The 14,262-nt window shown below is 44.1% G+C and overlaps 1 protein-coding gene across 3 annotated transcripts in view; it reads left to right on the forward strand.

The window, feature by feature from the left end:
* The window catches only part of LOC141065413 (uncharacterized), a 142,759-nt gene that overhangs the window by 36,828 nt on the left and 91,669 nt on the right, over positions 1-14,262 (forward strand). For all 3 annotated transcript variants that reach the window (XM_073557886.1, XM_073557885.1, XM_073557887.1), the window contains one exon: positions 13,873-14,049. In XM_073557886.1, the coding sequence (XP_073413987.1) occupies positions 13,873-14,049 (177 nt within the window). The remainder of the gene's footprint in view (positions 1-13,872; positions 14,050-14,262) is intronic.

Here is a 14,262-nt window from a genome sequence, read left to right on the forward strand (position 1 = left end):
CATTGCTTTATTCTGCGAGCTATAACTTTTTTTTTTTTTTTTTTTTTTTTCGCTGATGACGCTGTATGGCGGCTTTTTTTTTTTGCGGGACAAGATGGCGTTTTCAGCGGTACCATGTTTATTTATATTTGTCTTTTTGATCGGCGGTATGATAAAGCATTGTTCTTTTTTTTTTTTTTTGAAGGGATTCACTAAAGGGGTTAACTAGTGGGACAGTTTTATAGGGCGGGTCGTTATGGACGCGGCGATACTAAATATGTGTACTTTTATTGTTTTTTTATTTACAAATTTAAGAATTTATTAGGGAATATATTTTTTTTATTCGTTTAGGAATTTTTAAAAAAATATTTTTGCTTTTTTTTTTTTTTTAACTTTATTATAGTGTCCCAGTGTGGGACAGTACTACAAAGTGTCAGATCGCTGATCTGCCACTTGGCAGTGCACTGTGTTAGATCAGCGATCTGACAGGCACTGCAGAAGGCTTCTCAGGTCCTGCTCTCAGCAGGCACTGAGAAAGCCGCCTCCCTGCAGGAAACCGAAGGCCCCCGCAGCCATATTTGATCCGGGGGCCTGCAGGGAGGAGGCCCTCGGAGCAATGCGAGCACATCGCGTTGCTCTGAAGGTGTCAGGGAAGCACGCAGGGAGCCCCCTCCCTGCGTGATTCTTCCCTGTGCCCCCGGTACACTGCGATCACGTTTGATCGCAGTGTGCCAGGGGTTATTGTGCCATTGGCACATAGTGCCGTGTGTCAGCTGTGATAATCAGATTACACCCGGCCACAATCAGCTGCCCCCCCCCCCCCCCCCGTGAGCGCAGCTGATCGCGTTGACGTACTATCCCTTCCAGGGTTATATGGACCCGGGTCCCGAGGACGGAATAGGACGTCAGATGTCAGAAAGGGGTTAAGGATCTGGTTCTTTCTCCAGGAGACTTCCGGCACCAAACTGTCAGGGGCGCACAATGGTTGTTATGTGGGGAGAGTATAATAAAAGTCCTTAAAGAGGAACAAACCTCGATTACGGCTGTCATTAGATGTATTATCAGAGAGGAAGTACAGGTCACGGTATCCAATCTTGCACCCCCTATAGTGCGGCCGTGTTCACACCGTGCGCCAATGAAGTAGTGACCCAGTAAGTTCATAGAAAAATGTCCTGTAGGGATCTTTAAAGCCCACACTAAGAGAAGATATACAGTCATATGTAAAAAGTTTGGGCACCCCTATTAATGTTAACCTTTTTTCTTTATAACAATTTTGGTTTTTGCAGCAGCTATTTCAGTTTCATATATCTAATAACTGATGGACTCAGTTATATTTCTGGATTCAAATGAGGTTTTTTGTACTAACATAAAATGTGCAATCTGCATTTAAACAAAATTTGACCGGTGCAAAAGTATGGGCACCCTTATCATTTTCTTGATTTGAACACTCCTAACTACTTTTTACTGACTTCCTGAAGCACTAAATTGGTTTTGTAACCTCATTGAGCTTTGAACTTCATAGCCAGGTGTATCAAATCATAAGAAAAGGTATTTAAGGTGGCCACTTGCAAGTAGTTCTCCTATTTGATTCTCCTATGAAGAGTGGCATCATGGGCTCCTCAAAACAACTCTCAAATGATCTGAAAACAAAGATTATTCAACATAGCTTTTCAGGGGAAGGATTCAAAAAGTTGTCTCAGAGATGTAACCTGTCAGTTTCCACTGTGAGGAACATAGTAAGGAAATGGAAGAACACAGGTACAGTTCTTGTTAAGCCCAGAAGTGGCAGGCCAAGAAAAATATCAGAAAGGCAGAGAAGAAGAATGGTGAGAACAGTCAAGGACAATCCACAGACCACCTCCAAAGACCTGCAGCATCATCTTGCTGCAGATGGTGTCACTGTGCATCGGTCAACAATACAGCGCACTTTGCACAAGGAGAAGCTGTATGGGAGAGTGATGCGAAAGAAGCCGTTTCTGCAAGCACGCCACAAACAGAGTCGCCTGAGGTATGCAGAAGCACATTTGGACAAGCCAGTTACATTTTGGAAGAAGGTCCTGTGGACTGATGAAACAAAGATTGAGTTGTTTGGTCATACAAAAAGGCGTTATGCATGGAGGCTAAAAAACACAGCATTCCAAGAAAAACACTTGCTACCCACAGTAAAATTTGGTGGAGGTTCCATCATGCTTTGGGGCTGTGTGGCCAATGCTGGCACCGGGAATCTTGTTAAAGTTGAGGGTCGCATGGATTCAACTCAGTATCATCAGATTCTTGACAATAATGTGCAAGAATCAGTGACAAAGTTGAAGTTACGCAGGGGATGGATATTTCAGCAAGACAATGATCCAAAACACCGCTCCAAATCTACTCAGGCATTCATTAAGAGGAACAATTACAATGTTCTGGAATGGCCATCCCAGTCCCCAGACCTGAATATCATTGAACATCTGTGGGATGATTTGAAGCGGGCTGTCCATGCTCGGCGACCATCAAACTTAACTGAACTGGAATTGTTTTGTAAACAGGAATGGTCACAAATACCTTCATCCAGGATCCAGGAACTCATTAATAGCTACAGGAAGAGACTAGAGGCTGTTATTTTTGCAAAAGGAGGATCTACGAAATATTAATGTCACTTTTATGTTGAGGTGCCCATACTTTTGCACCGGTCAAATTTTGTTTAAATGCAGATTGCACATTTTCTGTTAGTACAATAAACCTCATTTGAATCCAGAAATATAACTGAGTCCATCAGTTATTAGATATATGAAACTGAAATAGCTGTTGCAAAAACCAAAATTGTTATAAAGAAAAAAGGTTAACATTAATAGGGGTGCCCAAACTTTAACATATGACTGTACAAGAGGGAAATGAAGAGGTGGAGTCTCTATGGGTGGAGATACAAGGAGGGAAAAGTAATAAAATCCTCATAGGGGTTTGTTATAAGCCACCAAATATAACAGAAACCACTGAGAATGTATTATTGAAACAAAGAGACAAAGCAGCAAATCCCAATGAGGTGATTATTATGGGGGACTTCAACTACCCCGACATAGACTGGGAAACCGAAACCTGCGGATCTCAGAAAGGAAACCAATTTCTGTCAGTGACCAAGGATAATTATCTGTCACCACTTGTGCAGGGCCCAACTAGAGGGACGGCCCTTCTGGACTTAATGTTAAGCCACAGGCCGGATAGAATAACAGAAGTCCGAGTCGATGGGCACCGAGGGAACAGTGACCACAATATAATACAATTCCACTTGTCCTTCAGTAAGGCGCCCTGGAAGGGGGTTACGAAAACACTGAATTCCATGAAAGCAAAGTTTGATCGACTTAGAGAGGACCTTCGCCGAATTGATTGGGACAATGTCCTCAAAAATAGGAGCACAGAAAATAAATGGGAAATATTTAAATCAGTTTTACACCCCCACTGCGAGCTAGCCATACCGTACAGAAATAAAAGGGCCAGGAACAGGAGAACACCAATGTGGCTGAATAAGGATGTAAAAAGGGCAACAAATAACAAGAACAAGGCATTTAAGAAGCTAAAACAAGAAGGCAATGAAGAAGCATTAAAAAGTTATAGAGAAAAAAATAAAATGTGTAAAAAAACAAATACATTTAGCAAAAGTGGAAACTGAGAGACTCATTGCTAAGGAAAGTAAAACAAACCCCAAACTATTCTTTAATTGGTTCCATGACAATTGTGTACAAGATAATTGTGTACGGACAATTGTGTACAGAAAATTGTGTACAGGCCAATTGTGTCCAAGGACAATTGTGTACAAGGACAATTGTGTACAGGGCAATCGCCTTGTACACAATTGCCTTGTACACAATTGTCATTGTACACAATTGGCCTGTACACAATTGTCTGTACACAATAGTCCGTACACAATTATCTTGTACACAATTGTCCTGTCACCTCTTTAATTATATAAACAGTAAAAAGATTAAAATTGATGGTGTCGGCCCTTTAAAGAACAATGAGGGTGAAATCATAGAGAGCGATGTGGGAAAAGCAAAGGTTTTAAATACTTTTTTACTCTTCACCACGACAGCACCCACTTGGAGAGAGGGATCCGCCCATAGGAACAGGAAACCTATAGAGATAAAAGAGGGCGGTCCGCTTCTCCCCCTCAGTTGGTTTCCTGTTCCTAAGGGGAACCGCAGGATACGCTACAGCTTACCTGGGCCAAGGAACCGCCTGTGCAGTGTCTGCGAGAACGGCAGGGGTTCCGGTCCAGAGGCAGCGGCGGGGGAGTGCTGGAATCCGGCTCCCTCCTCGGCTGGTATAGACGGACGGGGCAGAAACCCCGGTACCGGGTGGTGCCGACCGGGGTTCCTCTGAAAATGACATGACACCGGCGGGAGGATCCATTCCGGTCCATGTGGGGGCGCAGGAACCGGAGAAAACGGCAGCCTCTGGCGTTCCTAAAGGACTTCAGCGTCCAGGAGGACGCAGATACAGCGCAGCAGGAAGTAGTAAGGAGGAACTTCCGGGTTACCGGAGGTTCCTCGGCTCACAGCGCACGCGCGGCTGGGCGGCACCACAGGCGTAGAGGCGCTCCCCGCCCCCTCCAGAGGGAGAGATGAAAAAAAAAAAAAAAAAAAGGATTTAACCTGCAGAGCGCGGGCGGCTAAAGTCAGTGCTGAAGCGCATACTAATGAGCCGCAAATAGGCGCACCTGGAGGGGGAGGTACCAGGTATGATGGGGCTTACAAAAGGCCTGGGGCAAAGGGAGACAGCGTGCAATCATGTCTTCACCAAGGCAGGACACGCATCCCCAGGCAGGCGATGCAGCAGCAGCCAAGGACCACGCAAGACGAGGGTCCTCGGATCGTAGCCACATAAGCCACGCCAACAAGCCTCCTTCTCAGCCTCCTGAACCGGTACCTACAGCTTCTCTGGGTGAGTGGACGACGCTCTGCCTATCAAGCTGATAATATGTCTCTCTCTCTCTCTCTCCCTCACCCCTCCGTCATGATGTCTCTATATCAGACTAAGAGGAAGGAAAAATCAAAAAATAAAGAATGTGCCCTGTGTACACGTCCGCTACCGGACTATTACACAAAAAGACTGTGCAAAAGATGCATTAACGAAACGGCAAAACAGGCATCAACATCAGCCGCAGACATAAGGGCCATAATTAGGGAAGAACTACAGGCCTTAAACCAGTCTAGCAGGCCTACTAATATCGAAACTACTAAGCCAGCGGGGGCCGTAGACACCGATGAGGGCGAAGTAGCCTCAGATAGTTCCGATGCATCCACATCAGCATCATCCTCAGATATGGAGGGCCGTTGCTGTTTTCCCTTAGATCATATGGATAATTTAGTTAAATCCGTGAGGAATACAATGGGATGCACAGACACAAAGGAGCCACAAACGACTCAAGAAATTATGTTTGCAGGTCTAACAGACAGAAAGAGGAGAGTTTTTCCAGTTATTCCAGCGATAAAAGCTCTGGTTAAGAAGGAATGGGAGAGACAGGACCAGAGAGGGTATCTTCCCTCAACCTCAAAGAGAAGGTACCCCTTTAGCGACGAAGAATTGTTGACATGGGTTAAGGTCCAGAAAGTGGATGCGGCAGTAGCCTCCGCCTCAAAGCAAACTGTCTTACCAGTGGAGGACACAGGGGTTCTAAAAGACTCTCTTGACCGCAAAGCTGACGCCTCATTGAAGAGAGCATGGGAGGCAGCTACCGGCACGTTTAAACCGGCAATAGCTAGTACATGCACAGCTCGTTCTATGCTGGTCTGGATCGATCAACTAGACCAGCAAATAGACCAGAAGACCTCCAGAGACAAGCTACGAGCCGCCATACCACTAATCCGTGGCGCAGCAGCATATATAGCAGATGCTTCGGCTGATTCCTTACTCATGGCAGCCAGAACAGCAGGGTTGGCTAATAACGCCAGACGTAGCCTATGGCTTAAAAGCTGGAGAGGTGACACCCAGTCCAAAGCAAAGCTTTGTACCATTCCTTGCGAGGGTGAGTTCTTATTTGGCAAAGCCAGAAGGACACACTAATAGTACCCTATCTGGATGATTTTTTTATAGTAGGGAATTCAATTCGGCAATGTAATGAGCGAGTTGCTGATACAATCTTGTCCCTACAGGCCCTAGGGTGGATAATAAACTTCAAGAAGTCCAGAATCGAGCCGCAGTCTGTTCAGTCCTTCCTGGGTCTCGAGCTAGACTCCATATACCAAAAATGTCTGCTGTCACAGGTAAAAATATCAGCAATTAAAAAGGTTAGGATAGCAATAGATCGGCCACACTTATCTTTAAGGGAAGCAATGTCCCTCCTGGGATCCCTTACTGCCTGCATCCCCGCAGTTCGCTGGGCCCAGTTCCACACGAGGGAGCTACAACACCAAATTCTCTTAGAGGAGTCCCGTGACTGGGGGAATCTAACAATTCTCCCTGGGATAGCGTGATTAAAGGACGAAAACCTAGCGGGAGGAGTACCTTGGGTTATAACACCCTCCCGTATAATTATCACGGACGCTAGCCCCACAGGATGGGGAGCCCATATGGGGAATAATTTTGCCCAAGGCCTATGGGATATAGGCGAAGATAAGGATTCCTCAAATTTAAAAGAACTAAAGGCAGTCTATCATGCATTATATCATTTTCTTCCACAGTTGCAAGGGGAAAACGTGAGAATCCTTTCGGACAACACCACAGTAGTCGCATATCTGAACAGACAAGGCGGAACTCGATCAGTCACCTTAATGTCTTCCGCAAGAAGGATTTGATCCCTAGCAGAAAAACATTTTTTGTCTCTCTCAGCCCTCCACATAAGGGGAAGAGACAATTGGGAGGCAGATTTTCTAAGCCGCCATACACTGCGGCAAGGAGAGTGGTGTCTAGGCCGGGAGATATTCACACGCATCGTGTCACTATGGGGTCTTCCCCAAATAGATCTCTTCGCCACCAGAGAGAACAGACAGGTGCGAAGATTCGCCTCTCTAAATATGACAGACAATCCGGAAATTCTGGATGCCCTCCAGGCCCCGTGGCAATTCAAACTGGCATATGCATTTCCCCCAATCATACTACTACCGCAGGTGATCAGGAAGATCAGAGCAGAGGAAGCACGAATAATCTTAATAGCACCATTCTGGCCCAGAAGGCCATGGTTTTCGTGCCTGCAAGCAATGTCAGTGACAGACCCGTGGGTGCTTCCCTCAACCCCCAGGCTCCTCTCACAGGGGCCATTCTTCCTTCCTCAAGTGGACAATCTCCACTTGACGGCCTGGAACTTGAAAGGGAAATGTTGAGATCAAGAGGATTCTCGGAGGGATTAGTCAATACACTCCTACAAAGTCGAGAAGTGACAACAACAAAAATTTACACCAGAGTTTGGAGAAAATTCCTAGAGTCCCACACAGGCCCTGATTCTGGAGAAATTCCGATTACAGCGATCCTAGAGTTCCTACAGAAAGGGAAGGAATTAGGACTATCTGTCAACACACTAAAAGTCCAGGTGTCTGCTCTAGGAGCCCTCTATAGTTATAACGTGGCAGGCAATAGATGGATAGGCAGATTCATCTCGGCCTGTGAGCGGAGCGAGCCGGTGCACATACCTAGAGTTCCTCCTTGGGACTTAAACCTGGTTCTGGAGGCTCTAACATGTCCTCCCTTTGAACCTTTAGATTCAATATCCCTTAAACACCTATCCTTCAAAACAGTACTGCTAGTTGCACTAACCTCAGCCAGAAGAGTTAGCGACATACAAGCACTTTCAATAGAACCCCCTTTTCTGTTGACATTCCAGGATCAGCTAATATTAAAACCAGACCCCTCATACTTACCAAAGGTAGCAGGGAAGTTTCATAGATCACAAGAGATCCACCTCCCTTCATTTTTTAGTAACCCTTCTACGCCAGAGGAAGAAAAGTTCCATACACTAGACGTTAGAAGAGCTGTATTACAATACATCGAGAGGTCTAGCAGCTGGAGGAAGAGTAGGGCTCTGTTTATTTCCTTCCAGGGCCAAAAGAAGGGATATGAAGTCACAAGGGGTACTCTGTCTCGGTGGATCAGAGACGCGATTGGGCTGGCATACTCCGAGAGCAATGAGAATCCTCCAGAGGGTATCAGAGCACATTCCGCCAGAGCTATGGCTTCCTCTTGGGCAGAGAGGGGAGTCGTCGCAATCGAGTCTATATGTAAGGCGGCAACCTGGTCTACACCCTCTACCTTTTATAATCACTATAGGCTTGATTTATCATGCTCATCTGACCTAGCCTTTGGTAGAGCGGTCCTCGGCACGGTGGTCCCTCCCAGGTGAAAGTCTCTGAAAGTCTCTCCAAGTGGGTGCTGTCGTGGCGAAAGAGTAAAAAGCCGGATTACTTACCGGTAATGCTCTTTTAACAGCACCCGTTCACTAACCCTCCCTAAAAGTTAACGTTGTATATACACCTTCTTAGTTGTAAAGTTAATAAATTTAGAATATTGGATAATATAATGGCCTAATAATTGGCGGTCCTCCTGGTACTCTGAAATCCAACTGAGGGGGAGAGGCGGACCGCCCTCTTTTATCTCTGTAGGTTTCCTGTTCCTATGGGCGGATCCCTCTCTCCAAGTGGGTGCTGTCGTGGACTCATTAAAAGAGGAAAATAGGGGGGGAAGCCAGCTACCAGGTCTGAACACAGACATATCAGGATTGACCTCCACACATTGCCCAACCAGCAAACATAGATGAAGGGCGATATTGGCCCGGACACAGGTGCACAATTAAATAAAGCTTGGGGCAGGGCGGGGCTGCCGTGTGTGTGCACAGCAGCCTAGATCCATCATAATGAACACAGAAAAATTTATAGCGGACATAGCCAAGCGTGCACGGCAGCAGTGGTGGTGAGCGGCGGGGTGGCTCAATTGAATTGATCAATTTTTTTGCCAAATATCTCATTTTTGAATACAGCTGGATATTATGTGCATATGCACTTCAATTTATGCGTTCTAACCTTAAGCAGTGCTGGCTTCCCCCCCTATTTTCTTGTTGTTGGTTTGTGGCTCACCACCACTGCTGCCGTGCACGCTTGGCTATGTCCGCTATAAATTTTTCTGTGTTCATTATGATGGATCTAGGCTGCTGTGCCCTGCCCCAAGCTTTATTTAATTGTGCACCTGTGTCCGGGCCAATATCGCCCTTCATCTATGTTTGCTGGTTGGGCAATGTGTGGAAGTCAATCCTGATATGTCTGTGTTCAGACCTGGTTGGCCTTCATCTGCACTTGTTTCATCTGGCTTCATGGGAGCGATCCAGCAATGTTCAGGTACAGATTGCACTTGATGTGGTCATGCTCTTAGGAGGCCGTAATGGCACAGTATTTATTATAAATGTAGAGTAGGACCCCCCACATGAGATTGCCTTGGCGCGGCGGGGTGGCTCAATTGAATTGATCAATTTTTTTGCCAAATATCTCATTTTTGAATACAGCTGGATATTATGTGCATATGCACTTCAATTTATGCGTTCTAACCTTAAGCAGTGCTGGCTTCCCCCCCTATTTTACTCATTAAAAGAGCATTACCGGTAAGTAATCCGGCTTTTTCTCAACAGTGTTCACACAGGAAAAGGATTTGCCAGGGGAAATGCAGAGTGATAATGTAAACTCCCCATAAAGTATTACCTGCCTAACTCAGGAAGAAGTGCAGAACCGCCTTAGTAAGATTAAAATGGACAAATCACCGGGTATTGAGGGCAGGGCTGTGGAGTCGGAGTTGGAGTTAGTTTTGGTTGGAGTTGGTATCGGTAGAAATGTACCGACTCCGACTCCAGCTTTAAAAAAAAAATGTATTAATATTTCATAATTGAACTTTCATATGAATTTTATAAATGTTACTCAAATATATATGTTCTATCAAACTATGAACAACAGTGATAAGCAGTTCTGCTGGAGATAGAGACATTTCTTACTTCTTGTGTGTCACTGTTCTCCACTGCCCTTATCTAATCTAATACTTGGTTAACCTCATGCTGCCCCAACCCCCCTACTTACAATGTATGAAACTGAAAGTGAAAATGTGTTGCAAATTCTTAGTAGTAAAGCTCCTCCTCTAGACTAGATCATACTAGGTGTGCGTCTTCCAAGCATCTCACAGCTGCCTGCTACTCAGAAGAGGAAGACTGTAAGAAGTATTATCCTTTCAACAAACTTTGCATCAGTTAACTGTGAGTACATGAGGAATAATAACAGTATTACTGACCACTATATCAGTTGTACGACCTGGCAATAATTTTGTACAATTGTTTTTAGGAAAAACAATTGTCATTTGGATTGTGAATGCAGAATTAAAAACCTGAGAATGTCAAAGAAGCATCACATTAAATCAGCTGTATTTGAACATTTCACCATCACTCAAGATAGAAAACATTATGTCTGTCAGTGTATGACAAATGATCCAGACGAAAACAAATGCTGTGAAGCCAAGATGAACGCATATTCAGGCAAAGATAAAAATGCTCCTACCAGAGCTTCTAATCTAAAGAGACATTTACAGCGCTTTCATCCAGAAGTACTGAAAGCAGTGGATGAGAAAGACTGCATCCGAACCAGTGCCCAGCTCTTCCAGCCAAACAAAGGAGCAGAGAACTTTGCAGCCATCAGTTGCAAGATATTTTGTCAGTGACAAAGTTACTGTGACAATGACAGTAGATACATTTAAAAAACCGATCATAGAGCTTGTTGTAAAGGATAGTGTGCCCATTTCATTATTTTCACGACCAGCTTTTATGTGTCTGAATGGGGAAATGGCCCGCAAGCTTGGTGTTTCTCTGGAGAGAGAGAGTATTAGAAAATTAGTAATCGAAGAAGCTTTTAAACAAAAGGAAGAACTTAAAAAAACTCTCAAGGGACGCTTTCTGTTTCTTAAAATGGATGCCTGCACACGTCTGAGTGAACTATTTTGCCATCAATGTCCGATTTGTTTGTGACAAAAATGAAATAGTTACCAAGACATTGGCAGTAAAAGACACCAAAGCTCATCACACCAGTGAGTTTCTCCAGGTCTTGGTGGAAAAGGTTCTGCAAGACTATGAACTTAAAAAAGAGCAAGTTCTTTCTGTCGTAACTGACAATGCTTCAAATATGATAAGTACTATTAAGCTAATGAATGAGAGTAATGATGGTGACCAGCAGCTAGAAGAACATTCTGGGTCCACAGACACAGAAATGTTTGAAATAGAGGAACACAGTATTGTAACTGAGGAGCAAACTGAAGTTGCTTCAGATGAACAGCAACATGATAGTTTAGATGATCTTGTTGAAACTGTGTCAATATGTTCTTTCATTCATCACATGCGCTGTGTTGTGCATACGCTACAGCTGGCTATAAGAGACAGTCTGCAAGGAGGACATGCTGCTGCACTGATTGGCAAGGTGAGAAAATTGGCTACTGTTGCCAGAACCCCTAAAGTTGACTCAATTTTGAAGAGATGTGCTGGAAAAGGGGCAATTATTGATCAAGCCACATGATGGGGCAGTACTTACTTAATGATTCAGCGCTTGGTTGAACTGAAAACCTTTCTTGTAGACATGGCTAACCCTCAACTGATGCTAAATGAAAGTCAGTGGAATCAGGTGACTGAGCTGGAAAAATTGCTAGAGCACCCATTTACAGTGACTAAAAAATTACAAGCAGAGGACTTAACTCCAGGTATTTTCTTAAAGGAGTGGAAGAACCTGATGTTTCGCCTGTCCCAAAGAGGAGGGTTAATTGCAAGTGGCATTGCTACATCAATGAAACGGAGAGAGGAGCTACTATTACAAAATAACATTCTTTTGGCAGCTGTTTATGTAGACCCAATGCATCGGATTCTTCTAGATGATCAACAGCTAAGTAAAGGAAAAGAAGCTCTGTTTGAAATAGCAGTAAGGATGAAAGGGTTGCAGAACAGTCAGGAGGAACAAGAAGACTTTGGTCGTCCTGCCACATCTTCACCCTCATCATCAACTGATGAAGAATTTAATTTCGAAAAATATTTGGATCACAAGGACCGTGCAAAGCGTTCCCGCATAGAAGAAGAGTCATCCCCATCAAGGAACACAGCCAGTACATTTCAGCAGAATTTTTCATGTGCACTAAAAGAAATTGAGAAATTTGACCGTTCATCAAAAATAACAGTGCAACAAGCGATTCCTCTGTATCCTGACATTGTCAGAGATGTTGCCCGAGTGGTTACTGCTTTGCCACCAACACAAGTTAGTGTAGAGAGGTTGTTCTCTGCTCTCAAAATAATTAGATCAGATTTGAGGACATCCATGAAGGAGGATCTGACAAAGGCAATACTTTTTCTGAGGACAAATTTATAGATTTCTTCTTATTAACTGCATAAAAGTGTTTATTGCATATTTACTTACAGTTTAGAAAAGTTTATAAAAGTTATTTGCTATATTCTAATTGTATTCTAATAAATGTAGTTTTTGCTCTAAGTGGTCTGATTACTTATATGATGGTGAGAAACTGAATAAGCACGATGTTTAATATTTTACAACAGTAAATTTGTTGTTATGAATTGGCCATTTATGAAGGAGTCGGAGCCTGATAAAATCCAGGAGTCGGAGTCGCAACTGTGGCTTACCGACTCCACAGCCCTGATTGAGGGAGTTAAGTAATGTGATAGACAGGCCTCTATTCCTTATATTTAAAGACTCTATAGAAACAGGGTCTGTTCCTTTTGATTGGCGGCAAGCAAATGTGGTACCAATATTCATAAAGGGGTGTAAAAGGGAACCTGGAAACTATAGGCCGGTAAGCATAACATCTGTTGTGGGTAAAATTTTTGAAGGGTTTCTAAGGGATACCATTATGGAATATCTCAATGTTAATAAATGATTAACTCCATATCAACATGGATTTATGAAGGATCGCTCCTGTCAGACTAACCTGATCAGCTTCTATGAGGATGTGAGCTCTCAAATGGACCCAGGAGAATCATTGGATGTCATTTATCTCCACTTCTCTAAAGCATGTGACACTGTCCCACATAAAAGATTGGTCAGTAAGATGAGAAAGCTTGGGCTAGGGGAAAATGTGTGTAGATGGGTAGGTAGCTGGCTTAGTGATAGAAAACAAAGAGTGGTTATTAATGGGGCATCCTCAGATTGGGCCAGGGTTACTAGTGGGGGACCACAGGGGTCTGTATTGGGCCCCCTACTATTTAATATATTAATGATCTAGTGGATGGCTTACACAGTAAAATATCAGTATTTGCAGATGATACATGAGTAACAGTATAGAAGGTTACAAATAACATACAGTAATATTATAGGTGATGGTGGACCCAGGTTAGGGGAAGGAATTTTTTTCCCTATGGAGAAAATTGGCTTCTACTCTGTGGGTTTTTTGCCTTCCCCAGGATAAACAATGCAGAACAGCTGCACTAAAAATAGGCTGAACTAGATGGACATAAGGTCTTCCTTCAGCCTTCAAAACTATGTTACTATGTATGATCTGTACTCGCTCGGCTGCAGTTGAGGCAGGCACAGTAAGCGGTATTACTGGGATGTCCAAGCAAGTTTATTAATGCGGCATAAACTTCTCTGGACAGGAAAAACAAATAAACCGCCTTTTCTGGCACAACATGAAAACAAACAGGAAATAAACAGTCCATATAGCCCTGCGGGTCCGCCCGCTCGGGTCACTGCGGCCCAGACAGCACCACTACCAAACCACTGGCAGCAACTTTTGGATGACTCGATCTCCAGCTACCAGGGTCCTCGGACCTCCCAAACAGCAAGGAGTAAACCAGGTAGTCGGTGCCACATGAGCTCACCTATTGAGATGGATGGGCAGCTGCAGAGACAACACATAAACTGTCTTATGTTTCCTTATGTGTAATATTCATCAGCATCATCTCTCCTTATACAGGATTACACAATAGAGAAGAAGACATCAGGTGACTGTGTGACTCCCATCATCCATCTCCATGTATCCGGAGGAGGGAGCAGTAATGAGAGACCCATCACAGAAGCCCCACACTCCCCGATGCCTGAGAAGAAGATCCTAGATCTCACCACCGAGATCACAGAGCTGCTGACTGGAGAGGTGACTGCTGGGAAATTATACAGTATACACTGGGGGATTCTGGGTGATGAGAGGAGACTGCTGGGAGATTATAGAGTATACACTGGAGGATTCTGGGTAGTGGTAGTATACAGTTAGGTCCAGAATTATTTGGACAATGACACGAGTTTTGACACTTACAAGATACAGTTATATAATCTCAGCTAACAGTGCCGACTCTCCGCTTTAATTTGA

Source organism: Dendrobates tinctorius, unplaced genomic scaffold (assembly GCF_039654945.1).
Source record: "Dendrobates tinctorius isolate UK_male_01 unplaced genomic scaffold, ASM3965494v1 ptg000251l, whole genome shotgun sequence".
Classification (NCBI taxonomy): Eukaryota; Metazoa; Chordata; class Amphibia; order Anura; family Dendrobatidae; genus Dendrobates; species Dendrobates tinctorius.